This window comes from Acipenser ruthenus, chromosome 4 (assembly GCF_902713425.1).
Source record: "Acipenser ruthenus chromosome 4, fAciRut3.2 maternal haplotype, whole genome shotgun sequence".
NCBI lineage: Eukaryota > Metazoa > Chordata > Actinopteri > Acipenseriformes > Acipenseridae > Acipenser > Acipenser ruthenus.
The window spans coordinates 62790749-62809183 of NC_081192.1; the positions used below are offsets into that span (position 1 = coordinate 62790749).

An 18435-nucleotide genomic window follows, 5' to 3' on the forward strand; every position below is an offset into this window, starting at 1 on the left:
ATGCTTCTTAAAGGAAATTACGAGAACGAATATCACCACACCCATAGGGGTTATACAACCTTGAAAACATGAAGTTAATAGCTCAAATAATTTCAGAGATACAGTATGAGGTTTTCCACTGTGGTGGGGGCAACTTTGGAAAAACAACTGACAGGAGAGGGTTAACTTTTCTTGTGCAACTTGAACTTGACCTAGGGAATCACAGAATACATATGTGTACCGCATGTGAAGATGCTTAATAAACTGCAGACAAAGTGCATGGTTACAGTCCCTAGCACCGAGGTCAACTTGAAGCTGTGGATTCCATCTGGCAGAAGATGGAGCTTAATCTTGTGTCGACCAAAAGTGACCTACCCGTCAGTTGCAGATTTCACTTTCTTCTTGCTGCCAGGAGGGAAACTCAGTTTATCTTCACTTAGATGCTGTGTACAGAGAAGACAACATGAGAGAAATTAGTGACTATTTAAAATAGTAAAGAGGCAAAAAAATGAGTTCTAGGTATCTCACACTAGGTTCCTGTTACTGTACAGGAAGTCACTGTGAAATTATAATAGAGTGGGTGAACAGTTATCAGGCGAGTGTGACGTAACCTTATATCTCACACATGAAGGCCATAGACATCAGCCCTAACATGAACCTTCTATATCTATGAAGTACTTGAGACCCATTTCTATTGAGCACTGGATATTGTTTCAACAGAGCAAACTTTGTTAGGAAATTTGAAGGTGTTAACCCCAACTCTGCGACACCATCTTCATATCTCCTTGTGACAGAGACAAAATGCTTCTTGGTGATAAATCTCCCTCCCGACCTGTGAGGGCGCTGTGGAAAGGGAACAGAATGCCCTGGACTGGATGGCCAGACAATTCATTCCCAGGATTAGGTGGAAGTCGCCCATCTAGAAAGGGGGCGGCGCTACAGTACACCAAGTCATCGACCCAGAAGGGAAGAGATGTGGCAGCCGCGGATTGGAGAAGCGGTTGCAATCGTTAACCAAGGGGGTGTGATTGACGGTACATAAGGGGACGTAGCGAGGTGATCTGTTCCTTTGTTATGGTTAACGCTAAACCGGAAGGAGACCCGTATTGTAATTGTGAGTGTTTTGTTTGTTTTGTTGTGTCTAAAAACTGTTTGTTTGTTGTTATTAGATGGCTAACACAATCCAGAGCTGTCGCTACAGGCCAGCACAAAACCCGGACAACACTGCACTTGTGATTCATGATTGATTGTATTTGCACCACGAGCACTACAGCACTCACTTGGGACTTGTGACCGTGTTTGTGTTTATTGTGAATATATATATACCTTGCCTATTATTTCAGGACTGACCCAGTGGATTTAACAGAGCAATATGCATTGCTGTGTATTGCCTGTTATCATTATTGTTTACTGTTGTCATCATACTTTGGATTATAAATAAAACCCATAATTTCACCAGTACTTTGTTGTTTGTCCTTGTCTTGAGCACTGCATCACCTCTACACATGTGCACTGCAAACCACTTTGCCACACTCCTTTATAATCTATATAAATCTATAAACTATCCTGTGTCAGAAATATGCCATCAGATTTCTTAATGGCTCACCTTTACATAATAAGCTGGTGTATTGTTAGTGACAGGGATATAGTGGAGGCAATGCTCCAGATAAGGTTTTGGGTCATTGAGTAATTTACTGTCCAATTTAGACATGCAACAGTACCTTGAAGTCATGAGTACTTTCAATAAAAACTGTACACACTTTACTGCTAACTTATGGGGTATGCATTAACTACAGCCTTACATTTGAACTGTAATGTTACTCTGAATTACTGCACACAAACTTGGTCTTACAATAAAAACAAAAACAACATTAGGTTATCATAACCTTGATCCCCTGAAATAGAAATGTAACCATTACCGAATGGGTAGTTACCTCTTAAAAGACCCAAAAGCTGAATAAGATATATCAAAACTGCTCAACGAGCCTCTAATGCTGTCATGGCCCGCCCCGAGGACATAAAAACACTGCAGTCACAGACCATCAACAATCATGGACGCAGTGACTTTGAAGGTTAATGGTTACATTTCTATTTCAGGGAATCAGGGTTATAATAATAACCTAACATTCCCTTTCAAATACGAAGTGTAATCATTACCGAATGAGTCAGTATACCCAAGCCGTCGCAAGGGCAAGATTGCTGCACGACCGTAATGCTACAAGGGTAAGTCGAGGCTGCCTTGTGCATTACCATTCGGGACCTCAGTAACAAGTAGCTAGGGCTAGAATACAAAATTGAGGGAGAAACTTAAGCAGCCCCTAACACTCTTGTTCCAAAACCAGGGTTTTGAGGATCCACAACCTGTCTGTACAACCTAGTAAAGGTATGGGGGGTAGTCCACACTGCTGCACTGCAAATGTCCTTGACAGATGCACCCTGGAATAAAGCCCACAAAGTTGCCATGCACCTGGAGGAATGGGCAGTGAGCTTTCTGGAGGGGGCAAGTTGGCCAGCTCATAGGCAGTCCTGACTGTGTCTGCTATCCATTTGGACAGCCTCTGCTTAGATAGGGCTCGACGATGGGACTTCGTCCCAGAGCAGACAAAAACATTGTTCAGACTGGCTCCAACTTTTCATCCTGTCAACGTAATACGCCAGGGCCCGCACTGGGCAGAGCGTATGGAGCTGCAGCTCCGTCAGACTGAAAATTCCACAGACTGGTTGACATGGAATGCCGAGATTGTCTTCGACAAAAGGCAGGATTGGTACGGAGCAGGACCTTTGTCTTGGCCTCTGTAAAAATGAAGCAGGCTTTTGCTTTGGAGAATGCCTGCATCTCGCTCACCCGCTTTGCAAAGGTGACAAAGTAAACAGTCGCTTGAGCGATAAACATTTCATCTTAGTTGAATGCACAGGCTTAATGGAGGCTTTAAGAGTGCATGGAACACCACATTTAACCTCCAGCGAGGAACAATGTCCTTCATAGGTGGCCAGAGCCGCCAAACCCCTTCAAAAATTGCCCTGCCAGAAAGCTGAGCTCCTGGGGAGACAGACCTTTAATGTAGAGGGGAATTTCTCATCATCAAAGAGGTCCTGCAAACATTGCACAGCATTACTGCCATGGGACAAGTCGTGGGGTCGAACCCACAAGGCAGAAGCCACGTCTGAAAGATGCTCCACTTGTACCCGTACTGGGAATGTGTGGATGCTGCTCTGGCATTTTGTAAGGTGTCAATAACCCTATTGGACAGACCCAGACGGCTCAAATGCAGCCATTTAGGGGCCAGACATAGAGCTACAGGCTCGATATGCTATAGGGTCCCCGGTGCGTGTAGGCAATAAGGGGCTACTAGGAGCACCTTGGCCCGGTCCTGCCTTATTTTCTACAGACACAGCGGGAGCAAGGCGAGCGGTCAGAAGGCATATAACAGTTGCCTCGGCCACTGGTGTGCCAAGGCATCTACCGTCAGAGGGTCCCCGCCTCCTACCATGGAGAGCCAGAAGGAACAGTGGGTCGATTCCTGGGAGGCAAAGAGATCTATCTCCTCTCCCGAATCTCTCCCAAATGAGGATTACCACCTCGGGGTGAAGCCCCCACTCTGAGGCGCTGGGGACTCTCCTTGAGAGGAGGTCCGCTGCCCAGTTTATGACCCCGGGCAGATGTTTGCCTGGAGCAGGCCTTCTCAAACTCGGTCTTGGGATCCCCCTGTGTCTGCTGGTTTTCATTCCAACTGAGCTCTCAATTACGTGGGACCAAAGGCATGACCCGGTGTAATAGGGGCATCCAACAGCAGCGCTTTGTCCCCATCAGGCACGTGTGCCTGGGAAAGCTAAATCTGCCTGTGTGCGGCTACCAGCACAGCCAGGTTTCTACCTACAGCCTGCCTGTTCAGTCTTGACAGACGGAGCAGGTTCTTATTAACCAGGCACAACTCATCCAGTTCTTCTGGTGAGGACATGTGGCTGTCAGAGAGGGACCTCAGAAAATAGTACTGGTAGGCTATTAGAATATTATTAAAGTTGCCCAGCTGTGCGGTGAACACACTGGCTGAAAAGGCGCGCCTGTACCAGCACGGCAGTTGAAGCCCCTACTGGCGCAAATTGGTTCAGGCCCAGTTTCTCCACATCGTGCCCCCTAAATAGGGTGTCCATAGACTGAGAAACAGCAAGAACTGTAGCCGGGGTACCCCAAGACAATTGGATCTGAAAAAAAAAGCCTGGGTGCACTGGTGGGGGGGGGGGGGGACGGGACACTGGAGAGGTGGTAGGCTCTTCATCAAAGATGGACTGCCTTGTCTCACCTGCTGTAGGCCAGGGCACTTGCAAGACTGCAGTGGCCCTCTTGATCAGTGGTAGCAGCTCTGCCGACAGGGAGATCTTAACCGCAGAGTATGACTCCACGTCCTCAGACAGGAACTCCGGCTCCTGTTCGCCCACCTCCTCAGAGGCGACGAGGGAGAGCACATCATCCTGCTGCCAATCTGCGCTTGTAGCCCCGTGACCCCAAGGGGACAGGCGGAGCAGGCAGCGGCAAACTTTCACGCAATAATTCTGCGAACATCCTTCCTTGGTGGGAAACTGCTGCCCCAAGCTTCTCCATCTGCTCCGATCCGACTGCATGGAACGGCGACTCTTCACAGGAGGAGGAGGAGAAGGCAAGGCAAAAGAGGATGAGGAAGACCATGAAAACGGCTTCCTGCGTGGGCTACTTTTCCGGGTTTGTCCGCTCTCCCTTGTCACAGCCATGCAGGGAGGACGCAGCCACCTCTCTAACAGAGGGTGATGGGGAAGAGTGCTTTGCAGGAGTGAGTGTGCACAAAACTCAGACACTGCGGTTCACCAGTGCCTCCTTTGCATGCTCTGGCCCCAGGCAGGACGAGCATCTGCTGTCCTTGTCCTCAACAGGCAGATTTGCCTTGCATGTCTCGCAGGGATAAACCTAGGCATTATGCAAGTAGCAATGCAGTGTACAGTAACAATGTACAGGTGCTGCCTCAGTCTGCTTAAAAGACAGTAACAGGGTTGTTCAAAACCTGAACAAGACCGACTTGGAACCGGACCGGGGGTGTAAGCCCTGGAGCCCTGGTCGGTAGCGGGTCAGAACCGGGTCGGTCACTGTAGCACCGGGTCGGTACAGTACGGTACCGGTGCGGTAACCACGGTCCCGGTTCGGAACCAGGAACGGGGTGGCCCAGTGACCTCGGTATTGGTACGGGTACACCAGTTCGCAGTTACCATGGGTAGCACTGTACAGGGATGCCCACCTGTGCAAGTTACTGGCAAAACCACTCAGTCAGTACTCACACAAGACTGAGGGAAGCCTGCTTGTTAGTATTAACCAACAGCCCTCGTAATGGTGATGCAGAGCTGTCACCAAAACGACATCAAGATGCCGTGGGAGGGATTGCAAGCAACCACAACCAAAGCAGCCTCTTGGTCCGGCGCAGTGCTGCTGAACCCAGCAGCTGTTCTCACTACACATGTGCCGCAGCACACATTGCAGACGTCTGTACTGTCCCTGAAATTACAGAAAATACAAATGAGTAAAGAAAATATAAATAACATAAGAGCATAAGTTTACTAACGAGAGGAGGCCATTCGGCCCCTCTTGCTCGTTTGGTTGTTAGTAGCTTATTGATCCCAGAATCTCAGCAAGCAGCTTCTTGAAGGATCCCAGGGTGTCGGCTTCAACAACATTACTGGGGAGTTGGTTCCAGACCCTCACAATTCTCTGTGTAAAAAAGTGCCTCCTATTTTCTGTTCTGAATGCCCCTTTATCTAATCTCCATTTGTGACTCCTGGTCCTTGTTTCTTTTTTCAGGTTGAAAAAGTCCCCTGGGTCGGCATTGTCAATACCTTTTAGAATTTTGAATGCTTGAACAAAGAAGACTACGCGGCGATCTGATTCAAGACTGAATAGATTCAATTCTTTTAGTCTGTCTGCATACGACATGCCTTTTAAACCCGGAATAATTCTGGTCGCTCTTCTTTGCACTCTTTCTAGAGCAGCAATATCCTTTTTGTAACAAGGTGACCAGAACTGGACACAGTATTCTAGATGAGGTCTTACTAATGTATTGTAAAGTTTTAACATTATTTCCCTTGATTTAAATTCACCACTTTTCACAATATATCCGAGCATCTTGTTGGCCTTTTTCATTTTTATTTTTTATAGCTTCCCCACATTGTCTAGATGAAGACATTTCTGAGTCAACATAGACTCCTAGGCCTTTTCATAGGTTCCTTCTTCAATTTCAGTATCTCCCATATGATATTTATAATGCACATTTTTATTGCCTGCGTGCAGTACCGTACGCTTTTCTCTATTAAATGTAAATTCCCATGTGTCTGCCCAGTTCTGAATGTTGTATAGATCATTTTGAATGACCTTGGCTGCTCCAACAGTGTTTGCCACTCCTCCTATTTTTGTGTCGTAAGCAGACTTGTTAAATTTGCAGACTATACCAGAATCTAATAACTTTAATTATACAAACCATCTCGTAATTTTGGCCGAAGCCAAAACAGTAAAATAACTCCAGCTGCAGCTATTGCAGCCTGGAGAGAGAGCACAGAGTCAGCCGACTTACACTGCTTGATCCCTGGGAAGGGGCGACGCGGGGCACAATGCCACAGTGGGACGTAACAAACAGCAGGCTGTAGTGCACAATATACTCATAATTATTATTTTTTAAACTTACAGAATAAATAAATAATTCATAAATTACGTAAATATAATGAAAATTAGACAGTCATAAGCAACAAATACCCATTCGGTAATGGTTACATTCCATATTTGAAAGGGAACAGTTATTCTTATTTGCTTTATTGACCTCAAACAATATGGCTGTTAAAGCAGTTTTTATTTTTTTATTCCAACACTGCAGATGGAATATACTTAATAAAAGACCTGCTTTCACATAATATATATTTCTAAAAAAATTAAAATTGCACTGATACTATAACAATGCAAATAGAAGATAATATTGTTTTCTTTATTGATTGCATTACTATAGCAATATAAAGCATCCCGACTCTCTCCAAACACAGACTATTGTATTTAAAGTGGCTGACAGACAGGTAAACTGGTAGGTTAGGTTGAGGAGGACTAAGACGGCAAACACGCATTGCAAATGAGTGGACTCAACCGTACATGTTTCTTTTTTAAATAAACATTCTTTATATGAAAACCCACACTTATTGGTCTTGTGTTTCTGGTAAATCCCAGGCAGGCTACAATTATCTATCCCAGCATTTCTATAATCTATTCTCTATATACTGCATCCGGTATATTCACAATTGACCACTGAGATGCCAGGAACCAACAAAGTATATGAAGCTTGATAACATGTGAACTCAAGATGTACAGCAAAATTGCTATAAGTATTATTTACACATTCAATTTAAATATCATACGTAATTCATATTTTTTCTATGCACAAAAAATACATTTTTTAAATCTGTATGCAAAAAGAGACCACTGCAATGCACAGTGACCATCTGCCACACTGTCATTTTAATAGGCCCTTGGGAACGACTCAGAACTTTGTATTTTTTTTTTTATAACATTAGGTGGATGCATAGATAATCGTAATAGCCAGAACAGATACTGATTTGCTAATGATTCAGCAAGGCTGCTCAAATGTACAATTTCAAGTCAATCACGTTTTTACTGCCTGCATGCAGTATCTGCACATGCTACTGCTAGCCTCACTATGCCAAAACGAACATTTTAAAATGAAACTAGAAAAAGTGAAACTTAACTTTGTGTGGGAAAAAAAACAGCAGCCAGACTAACACTATGTGAGAAAAGGCAATATTGTTTAATATTTTAATATGGCTGGCAGAGGGTACCTACCTGATCAGAAGCTGGCTTGCAGTGCTCTGGGTCATGTGTCAAAGAGCAACTTTTCTTCCTCCAATCTAGAACTCCGTTGTGCTTCAAGTGCTGGGCCCTCAGTCCCTCCATCTGAGAACCCTTGCTACCCAGAATGCTTTATATGAAAATAAAATAAAGAGAGTTACTGTTAGAAGCAGAATGTTATTTCCTAACTGGTCATACACATTGCGTATATGATATCACAGATAGATTCCTTCCACTCAAGTACTAATGACTAGGGAAGAACGGATGGTGCAAATCAATATTTATACCATTTGTTTTATTTTCTTGTCTTTTTATTTAGTATTTTTTTTACATTGAGCTAACAAAATATCTGCAAATTCTATTAATTTATAGCTTTGAAAAAAAAATAAAATGCAATACAAAATCAAATACACATGTATTTTTTATATAGGAAAATATGAGACCTACAAAATGGCAATAACTAAAGGGCTGACAAAATGAACATTTCATTATTATGATGAAAAAAAAAATTACATTAATTCTTATACATAGTAGTTCAGTATGTTAGTATAGCACCTCATATAAAATGTGTTTAGTTTTCATTATAATGTGCCTGTTTAAATATATTAACATTATTACATAACTGCTAATATATATTTGTGAAGCTAATCCAGGTAATGTTTATTCTTGTGTCTCTTGTATATGTATCAACTTGATTATGCCTTTTCTGATTACACAAACAGGAATATGAACTGATATTCTTCCAAGTTTGATGATGTAGCGGCAGAGGGGGTCATAATATCATTCTGTGTATGAAAGAAACAGAACTGAAATATACAGAGGGGAATCTTAGTTTCTGGTCACAAACTCCCCCATTGACAAAGAATGCTTTTAAAAAGAGTTATAAACTAACTGCTGAACAAATGGCTTATTTTTACGATCGCTGAATGACAATTACGGTGCCGCAAGCCAGACAGTTCTGGGTGCTTTGACACCTGAGACAGGAACCAGTCCATCACATAAATCCAGCCGACAGGGGGTGAAGCCACGGACCAACTGAGAACAATGGGCTGTCTCTGAACGAGAACAAACAATGAGAAACACCCCATGTGGACTCGGGCACAAGCCCAAAATAAGCAAACTAACCAATCACAGGGTGGAAGTCAGGACAACAAAACCAGCCGTGCGACTTTCAGAAATGGAGGAGTTTGCCCACGAGAGAGCGTGAGTTTGCCCACGAGAGAGCAGGAGTTTGCCCACGAGAGAGCAGGAGTTTGCCCACGAGAGAGCAGGAGTTTGCCCACGAGAGAGCAGGAGTTTGCCCACGAGAGAGCAGGAGTTTGCCCACGAGAGAGCAGGAGTTTGCCCACGAGAGAGCAGGAGTTTGCCCACGAGAGAGCAGGAGTTTGCCCACGAGAGAGCAGGAGTTTGCCCACGAGAGAGCAGGAGTTTGCCCACGAGAGAGCAGGAGTTTGCCCACGAGAGAGCAGGAGTTTGCCCACGAGAGAGCAGGAGTTTGCCCACGAGAGAGCAGGAGTTTGCCCACGAGAGAGCAGGAGTTTGCCCACGAGAGAGCAGGAGTTTGCCCACGAGAGAGCAGGAGTTTGCCCACGAGAGAGCAGGAGTTTGCCCACGAGAGAGCAGGAGTTTGCCCACGAGAGAGCAGGAGTTTGCCCACGAGAGAGCAGGAGTTTGCCCACGAGAGAGCTTGAGTTTGCCCATGAAAGAGCTTGAGTTTGCCTATGCTGGAGCTTGCCCTATGAGAGAGCTTCCCATGAGCTCCCAACACTAGAAGTGTGCCCCACAGAAGGAACAATGCTCCAGGCAAGAGAAAGAAGTGAGCTCCACCCGCTAGAAGTGGCTTGGAGTTCGGAGGAATTAAATGGAAGGCAAACTGCTCTGAAGAAAGTTTCTAAATCATGGGAGCATAAGTGCTCGAATTCACGGAAGGCAAGGAAGAACCAATATTCTGAAGAGTAGCTAAAATCAGCTTTGAAGAGAGCCACAGTTCTTTGCCCTGCGAGAGACTGAAACAGTAAACAGAAGCATAGCCAGCAGCTAGACCTAAAGTCATGTACTAGCCATACAGAAGAATTGCAACAAGAACACTTCTATGAACTACATAACTTTCCAATTGCAATGCATTATCTAAACTGAGTTACGTCTGATCAATGGAACTATTTCCAGTTGGAAAACTGCCAACAGCAACGATAATGCTGCAAGACTTGGTGAATGTCCATATTTTTTTCTTTAAGTAGATTAACCAGCCCATGCTGTAGTTTTTTTTTGTTTGTGTTTTTTTCAATCTTTGTTTTCTTCTATTTCATTTAGCTGATCCTCATGTACTGTTATGTGTCTACTCTTGCTGGTGCACTTATTTTATTTATTTATTTTTATTTCAGATGTACTGCTGTCTTCACTCTGAAAGTTGGTGTTGTACCAGTTATGTGGAGGTGAAATGCCACTCATTTTTGGCTGTGGTTTTGTCACTAATAACAAATAAAACGGCAGTTTGTAATGGAATTTAGAATGCAGTGGTGCGTAGTGATTTATTCCGTGTGAAGCGGCTCATTAGTATGCAAGCCATGCTACACGCTATATATACGCACGGTCATGTGATGCTGTTTAACCAATCAGAGGTTGTTATTTTTCCAAGTTGTGTTATAAATAAATACATTATATATACACTACCGGTCAAAAGTTTTAGAACACCTCCATTTTTCCATTTTTTATTGAAATTTACGCAGTTTAATGTCTCAATGTACACTGAAATTAAAGCATAGAACAAATAAACAATTGGAGATAAAAAAGAAATCATGGAATCGTTTTGTTTAACAAAATTTAATCTAAATTTTTGACTCAAAGTAGCCACCTTTTGCAGATATAACAGTCGAACGCACTCATGGCATTCTTTCTACAATGGAAATCAAATATTGTTCGGAAAGTTCTTCCCAACACTGTTGCAGAAGTTCCCACAAATGTGTTGCACTTGTAGGTTGCTTTGCTTTCACCCTTCTGTCCAGTTCATCCCAAACCAGCTCGATGGGGTTTAAGTCTGGAGACTGTGCTGGCCATTCCATGATTTGAAGCCTACCGTCTTGTTCTTTTCTTCTAAGGTAGTTCTGACATAGCCTGGAGGTATGTTTGGGTCATTATCTTGCTGTAGGATGAACCCCTGACCAACTAGGCGTATACCAGAGGGTATTGCATGGCGCTGCAAAATGCTGTGGTAGCAGTTTTGGTTGAGGGTGCCACTCACTCTGTGCAAGTCACCGACTCTGGATCCAGCAAGAGCCCCAGACCATCACGCTTCCTCCTCCATGTTTGACAGTTGGTGTCACACACCGAGGAACCATCCTTTCGCCTACTCGACGGCGTACAAAAACCCTGCATGATGAACCGAAGATTTCAAATTTTGATTCATCAGTCCTCAGTAGTCCACTGGCGGTGCTTCATGGCCCAGGCAAGCCTCTTTTTCTTATTTTGCCATCTTAGCAATGGCTTTCTTACTGCCACTCGACCTGTCAAACCTGCAGCTCGAAGTCTTCTCTTCACAGTTGAAACGGAGACTTGCTTACTTAGACCAGTGTTAAGCTGTGCTTGAAGCTGTTGTCCTGTGAGCCGCCTATCACGCAAGCTGTTGACTCTCAGAAACTTGTCTTCTGATTCTGTTGTGGCTTTGGGTCTGCCAGACCTCTTCCTGTCAGAGTTTGCTCCAGTTTCCAAGTGCCTTTTGGTGGTGTAGGAAACTGTACTCACTGACACCTTGGCTTTCTTTGCAATTTCTCTAAAGGAAAGACCTACACTTTTAAGGGTTATAATGGTCTGTCTGTCTTCCTTTGTTAATTGCCTTTTTCTCGCCATTATGAGAGCAATATACTACTTCCTGCAGTACAATACTGTCCAAATAATGCTTAAGAGGGTGTAGTAACACAGTCTGTTCCAACACTGCTTTTATACAGACAGAGGGTTTGTAAGTAATCAACAAAAGTTGGGACACCTGTAGGAATTGTTAGCATCAACTTTCAAGGCTTAATTTACTTCCATTGCTGTAGAACAGCTGTAAGTTGTTAACCCATTACTTGTTCCCTGAAAAAGGCCTTTTTGTATAACTCTGAAATGTACATTATTTTTCAGTTTTTGATAACCTAAACTTTTTTTTTTAACCTCTGGCAGTTTACCGCTTACCTTTGTACCATTTCAGGTTATTCACTGGACTTGAACTGCTTAAATTTCAATAAAAATTGGAAAAATGGGGGTGTTCTAAAACTTTTGACCGGTAGTGTGTGTGTGTGTGTGTGTGTGTATATATATATATATATATATATATATATATATATATATATATATATATATATATATATATATATATATTATATAATTATGGATGCAGACAAATAGCCCATAACTCAAGAAAGCAATAACACCCAAAAGAACACTTTGTTACAGGCTCACTTACCTGAGGCTGGGGTTTTTGCCGGCATGTTTCTTACGATGACCTGCCACGTGCGGCTCCATATCTATAACAACAAACAGATATGTAAGGTTTTCAGGAATCACTCATAACAGACAAGACGCTTTAGTGTCAGAGCCACATACAGGCAACTCTCATTAATGCACATTTCAAGAGACCAGCAAAGAAATGTGTTTCATTAGTAATTCTTATTATCAGGAGTCTAAGCCAAATGCATGCGATCAGTTTTTATTGATGTTGAGGTAACACTGAAATCAAATTTTAAATTACAGTACAATGAAAAGTTTTATAAATGTAAAAGTACTCATATGATTTGGGAATGTCCGGCTGTGGCTATATTCTGGGATAGTTCGTTCTACTTTATCCACTATATTCGGGGAAATCTATTCCTTGTTCCACTTTAGTCATTTTGATGAATGATGATTCGTCACTGGCTCTGTCTCTATGGCAAAAATGGATTTGGCTGGCTGGCCTTACTGCTGCTAAGGAAATGATAGCCCTGCGCTGGCAGCCTCTGCATTCCCTGCCCTGGCATCAATGGACCCTTGCATTCCTTGACGTTATTTATATGGAGCTTTCTATCGCTCGGTTCATGGGGACAGGGAAGGGACTGTACAGGCCTGGGAAGCAGCCACAGATACTATTAAATCACTGATAAACCAGTCCTCAGCTCTCAATGTCTAATGTGGATTCTCAGGGTCCTGTGTGCGTGTGCGTGTGCGGGGGGGGGGGGCGGATATAGGGGTAAAAAGGGAATGTTTTGTTGTTTTGTTTTATTGTATTGTACTTCCCATTTCCAAATAAATAAATATAAGTACTGTGCATTTTATTGGAAATATACACTGAAAATGAACTGCACTTGAAATACACTGACCCAGCTGCTGTGCTAATTTCTAAACTTTGTGTCTTATAGTATTGACTGATAGAGGCACATTCTGATCACCAGCATTTTAAAACCACAAAACCAGTCCCCACCATCAGGTTATTAAGAAAATCAGAAACGCTGACAACTTGCATCCACAGTTTGCTGTTTATAGGCCAGTATCATTGTATCCCGATTGTTCAGAATGGTTAAAAAAGTGTTTGCGGGAATGTTGAAATCTGCAGCAACATCTTGTACGGTGGTGCATTATCCACCTCTTTCAACACCTGCCCTTTTTTATTTCAATCCTTCATGGAAATGGCATTGATACAGGAGTACTACTATTGCAACTCAAAAACTGGGTGCGTTAAGTAACTGAGCTGCTCAGAGCGGCTCAGTGAAAGAACCCACCAATGGCATACTCAGTTCCGAGTGCTACTGAGCAGATTTCATCAGTGATCTGAGTAAGCAGAGACACCTGAGAGCTACAGCATCGGAGGACAACACAGCTTACTGCGCAGTGAGCCGAGGACACCCCAGAACTCCCATTCACAGTGGGCAGTGGAATAGCCTGGACTCGAACCGCTGACATCCAGGCTATAAGGCGCATCCTGCACTCCACAGGGAGCGCCTTTACCAGATGCGCTCCACTCAGGAGCCCCCAATTGTTTCTACTTTGAGGGCTCCAAAATAATAATTGAATTTGTATTATAAGAAGACATTTACAATAAGTGACTGCTAAATTTGTCCGGGACCATGGAAAAAATCAGGAAATTTGTTAAATCCAAGTTTGTTTTAATGAGAAGTGGCTGTATGTATGGTATTTAATAATATATGTTACTTAATGTCGAACCCTGGCCTGTAAACAGTGAGTTTAGTTCTTAGTGCAGAAGTGTAGTTATCTGGAGTAAAGACCTCTATACAAAAGAAGCCCAACAACAACTTTCCGACACTAATTTCTACACTAAGAACTGCAAATGATGCTATCTCAAACAATTTGTTACCCACATTTTCACATAATCTAGTATTTGCAGTGACGATTAAGATTTCTTCGCCAAAAGTGAGGAAATGTGTGTGTTTTTTGGAAATTGTGGCTTTCCGGACAAGATCATCACTAAAGCTAAATCCCGCATTTCAAATTTAAATAGAAAAAATGCTTTATACAAAAACAATATACAACACACAGATGATAGAATCCCTCTGGTCCTCACTTACCACCCTACCGACAGAAAGATACAGACAATTGTGCAAAAAAACATTACAATTTTACAACAAGACCCATCTACAGTGCCTATTTTCAAGACTCCCCCCTTGATGTCATATAGAAGAGACAAGAATATAAGAGAATATGTGGTGAACAGTGCTATTCATCCTTCTGGGGAACCTTTGAAAGGCGCATATCCATGTAATAGACCATAATGTAATTCCTGTAAATACATTCATTCTGAAACAGAGATAAGATGCATTAAATCTTCATTCAACATTCATGAACATGTTACATGTACTTCTATCTGCAAGAAATGCAACAAATTGTATATTGGGGAAACTAAAAGACGTTTAGCAGACCGGTTTGTGGAACACTTAAGAAGCATTCGCATTAACACCACTGCATTTCCAGTAGCCCGTAACTTCAACAGTGATGATCACACTGCTGAAGACATCACAGTCTGTGTCATCAATCAGTGCTATGGAACAAATGTTGCTCGGAAACAAAAGGAACAAGAGTTTATCTTCAAACTGGAAACTCTGGTTCTCTGGAACTCTACACCAACCTCAGTGAATGTAGCTCATTGTCAGCTAACCAAACTATTTAACATCCAAACCAATTTAACACAGCCTGCCCGAACAACTCTGCATATAGGACATAAAGGGCACATGCTTCCTCAGGCACATACATATACAGTGCCTTGCATAAGTATTCACCCCCCTTGGACTTTTCCACATTTTGTAGTGTTGCAACCTGGAATTAAAATGGATTTAATTAGGATTTTTTGTCAATGATCTACACAAAATAGTCCATAATGTCGAAGTGGGGAAAAAAATCTACATATTTTTCAAAATTATTTACAAATAAAAAACTGAAAAGTCTTGATTGCATAAGTATTCACCCCCTTTGCTGTGACACCCCGAAATAAGCTCTGGTGCAACCAATTGCCTTCAGAAGTCACATAATTAGTTGAATGGAGTCCACCTGTGTGCAATTAAAGTGTCACATGATCTCAGATTAAATACACCTGTTTCTGGAAGGCCCCAGAGTTTGTTAGAGAGCGTATCTAAACAAACAGCATCATGAAGACCAAGGAGCTATCAAAATAAATCTGGGATAAAGTTCTGGAGAAGCACCAATCAGGGTTGGGTTATAAAAAAATATCCCAAACTTTGAACATCCCCCGGAGCACCGTTAAATTCATTATTAAAAAATGGAAAGAATATGGCACAACCGCGACTCTGCCTAGAGAAGGCCGTCCACCAAAACTCAGTGACCAGGTAAGGAGGGCATTAGTCAGAGAAGCAACCAAGAGCCCAATGGTAACTCTGAAGGAGCTGGAGAGATCCACAGCTGAGATGGGAGAAACTGTCCATGGGACAACTATAACCCGGACGCTCCACAAAGCTGGGCTTTATGGAAGAGTGGCGAGAAGAAAGCCATTGCTGAAAAAAAACCATATCAAATCCCGTTTGGATTTTGCCAAAAGACATGTGGGAGACACGCAAAACGCGATGTGTGGCGCAAAGCCAACACTTCTCATCACCCTGAGAACACCATCCCCACGGTGAAGCATGGTGGTGGCAGCATCATGTTATGGGGATGCTTTTCATCGGCAGGGACTGGGAAACTGGTCAGGATTGAGGGCAAGATGGGTGAAGCCAAATACAGGGAAATTCTAGAGGAAAACCTGTTTCAGTCCGCAAGAGACCTGGGACTGGGGCAGAGGTTCACCTTCTAGCAGGACAATGACCCTAAACACACAGCTAAAGCTACACTGAAGTGGTTTAAAAACAAGAACCTGAATGTCTTAGAATGGCCCAGTCAAAGCCCAGACCTCAATCCGATTGAGAATCTGTGGCAAGACTTGAAAATTGCTGTTCACCAACGGTCCCCATCCAACTTGACAGAGCTTGAGCAATTTTGCCAAGAAGAATGGGCACAAATTGCACGATCCAGATGTGCAAAGCTGGTAGAGACTTACCCAAAAAGACTCACAGCTCTAATTGCTGCCAAACGTGCTTCTACCAAGTATTGACTCAGGGGGGTGAATACTTATGCAACCAACAAATGTCTTTTTTTTTGTTTAATTAACTTTTGTGTCACAATAAAACATATTTTGCACCTTCAAAGTGTTAAGTATGTTGTGTAAATCAAATGGTAAAAATCCCAATTAAATCAATTCTAATTCCAGGTTGTAACACACTACAAAATGTGGAAAAGTCCAAGGGGGGGTGAATACTTATGCAAGGCACTGTACTGATATGATGTTAAAAGATTAATATGAATCATTACTTACTGTGACTATGGCCTGGGTCTGTTGAGTTGGAAAGGAAGAAAAGGCAGACCTTATCTCTTTGCCGGAAAGCTTGTGGTGCTGTGAGAAACGCATCCCTGTGAAAAAGATGTAACATTAAAGTTTATAATTGAAGACATTTCTACAGGGTGGTTTCTGGAGCCTGCACCAAGTAAAGAAATGCAGTCTGAACACCAATATTAAATCTTCAAAGTTGAAATGGGAATTTTGTGAACAAACAAAAAAAAAAAACATCCCTGGGGGGGGGCTGGGGTCATATGAAAATCAAAGGTTTTGTAAACATGATGTAAAAAATTATTGTCCAGAGGTTAAAAACAGCGGCAGTGAAAATGTGTATTTCTACTTTACACCACCAGTTGACAATACGATTATCGGTACAGGCAAAATATTAGGGTTAAATATGAGAAATGCACGCATAAAAAAACAACAGCTGTGGTTTGCTAACAGTGATGTTCATGCATAGATTTAGAGTCTGTACTGAAAATACAGAATAAAATGTATTAGTATGCATGTACTCTAGCAGTCTCGCCACAACTTCTCTATCACTGTGTGTAAAGGATGTTTTTACATGGGCAGCAGTGTGGAGTAGTGGTTAGGGCTCTGGACTCTTGACCGGAGGGTTGTGGGTTCAATCCCAGGTGGGAGACACTGCTGCTGTACCCTTGAGCAAGGTACTTTACCTAGATTGCTCCAGTAAAAATCCAAATGTATAAATGGGTAACTGAATGTAAAAAATAATGTGATATCTGTATAATGTGATATCTTGTAACAATTGTAGTCGCCCTGGATAAGGGAGTCTGCTAAGAAATAAATAATAATAAAAATAATAATGTTTTTGTCAAGCCCGCCGGAAGCAAACCGGAGAGCTAAGCAGAGGCAGGTTGTTGTTGATCTTCGCAGTTAAATTCAATGATGGAAGGCAACACGGCAAAATTCAACCAGTGTGTCAGCATGTTTAAAATCAACAGTGTGGCTTTAATGGATTTTTTTGCATCAAGTTGTTGTTGAGAATCACGTTATGTCTAAACTATGAGGCAAGAATCAAGTACTGGTACTCAGGGAAAACAACAAATCAGAATGATGATACATCAGTTTAGAATCATTTGCATCATCATCACCATCACAGTAGAAGATGGCAACATCAGATCTGTCAGCCAGTGCAGGTATGATAAAGTTTACTACTTGCTATGTAAAACCTACGATGGAAACGTTAAATTGTTTAAAATAATCTTAAGCATCTGTGAGCGCTAAAAAAACATGACCAGTCCCTAGTAGATTTAATTTGCAACCCTACAGTGTTGTGGAAAACTAATTTATACATACTTTAGAGTAAAGGTACACATTGCTTACCAGTCCTGGAAACAGCTACCGGTATTCCTGAATATTAGCGCCATGTAAAACAAGAAGTCATGCAAGAGCCACAGACAATTTGGTTTAAAATACATTTTTAAACCTGTCTGATTTAGAATTTTTTGCAAAAATGAAATACTGTTTTGTAAAACATTTGTTTCGAAAACCGGTGCAATTGTTCTCTGGACAGACGAATCAAAGGTAGAACTTTTTGGCCTCAATGAGAAACGTTATGTTTGGCGAAAACCAAACACGTTGTTCGAACACAAGAACCTCATCCCAGCCGTCAAGCACGGTGGTAGGAGTGTGATGGTTTGGTGCTGCTTTGCTGCCTCAGGACCTGGGCGGCTTGCCATCATTGACACAACCATGAATTCTGCATTGTATCAGAAGATTCCAGAGGAGA

At 42.5% G+C, this 18435-nt stretch overlaps 1 protein-coding gene across 1 annotated transcript in view; it reads right to left on the reverse strand.

Moving 5' to 3' along the window:
- The window catches only part of LOC117399392 (zinc finger CCHC domain-containing protein 2-like), an 83514-nt gene that overhangs the window by 13727 nt on the left and 51352 nt on the right, over window positions 1–18435 (reverse strand). The window contains exons 6-9 of the mRNA XM_033998506.3: window positions 16662–16756; window positions 12279–12339; window positions 7835–7970; window positions 355–422 (exon numbers count right to left, since the gene is read on the reverse strand). Of these exons, the coding sequence (XP_033854397.3) occupies window positions 355–422; window positions 7835–7970; window positions 12279–12339; window positions 16662–16756 (360 nt within the window). The remainder of the gene's footprint in view (window positions 1–354; window positions 423–7834; window positions 7971–12278; window positions 12340–16661; window positions 16757–18435) is intronic.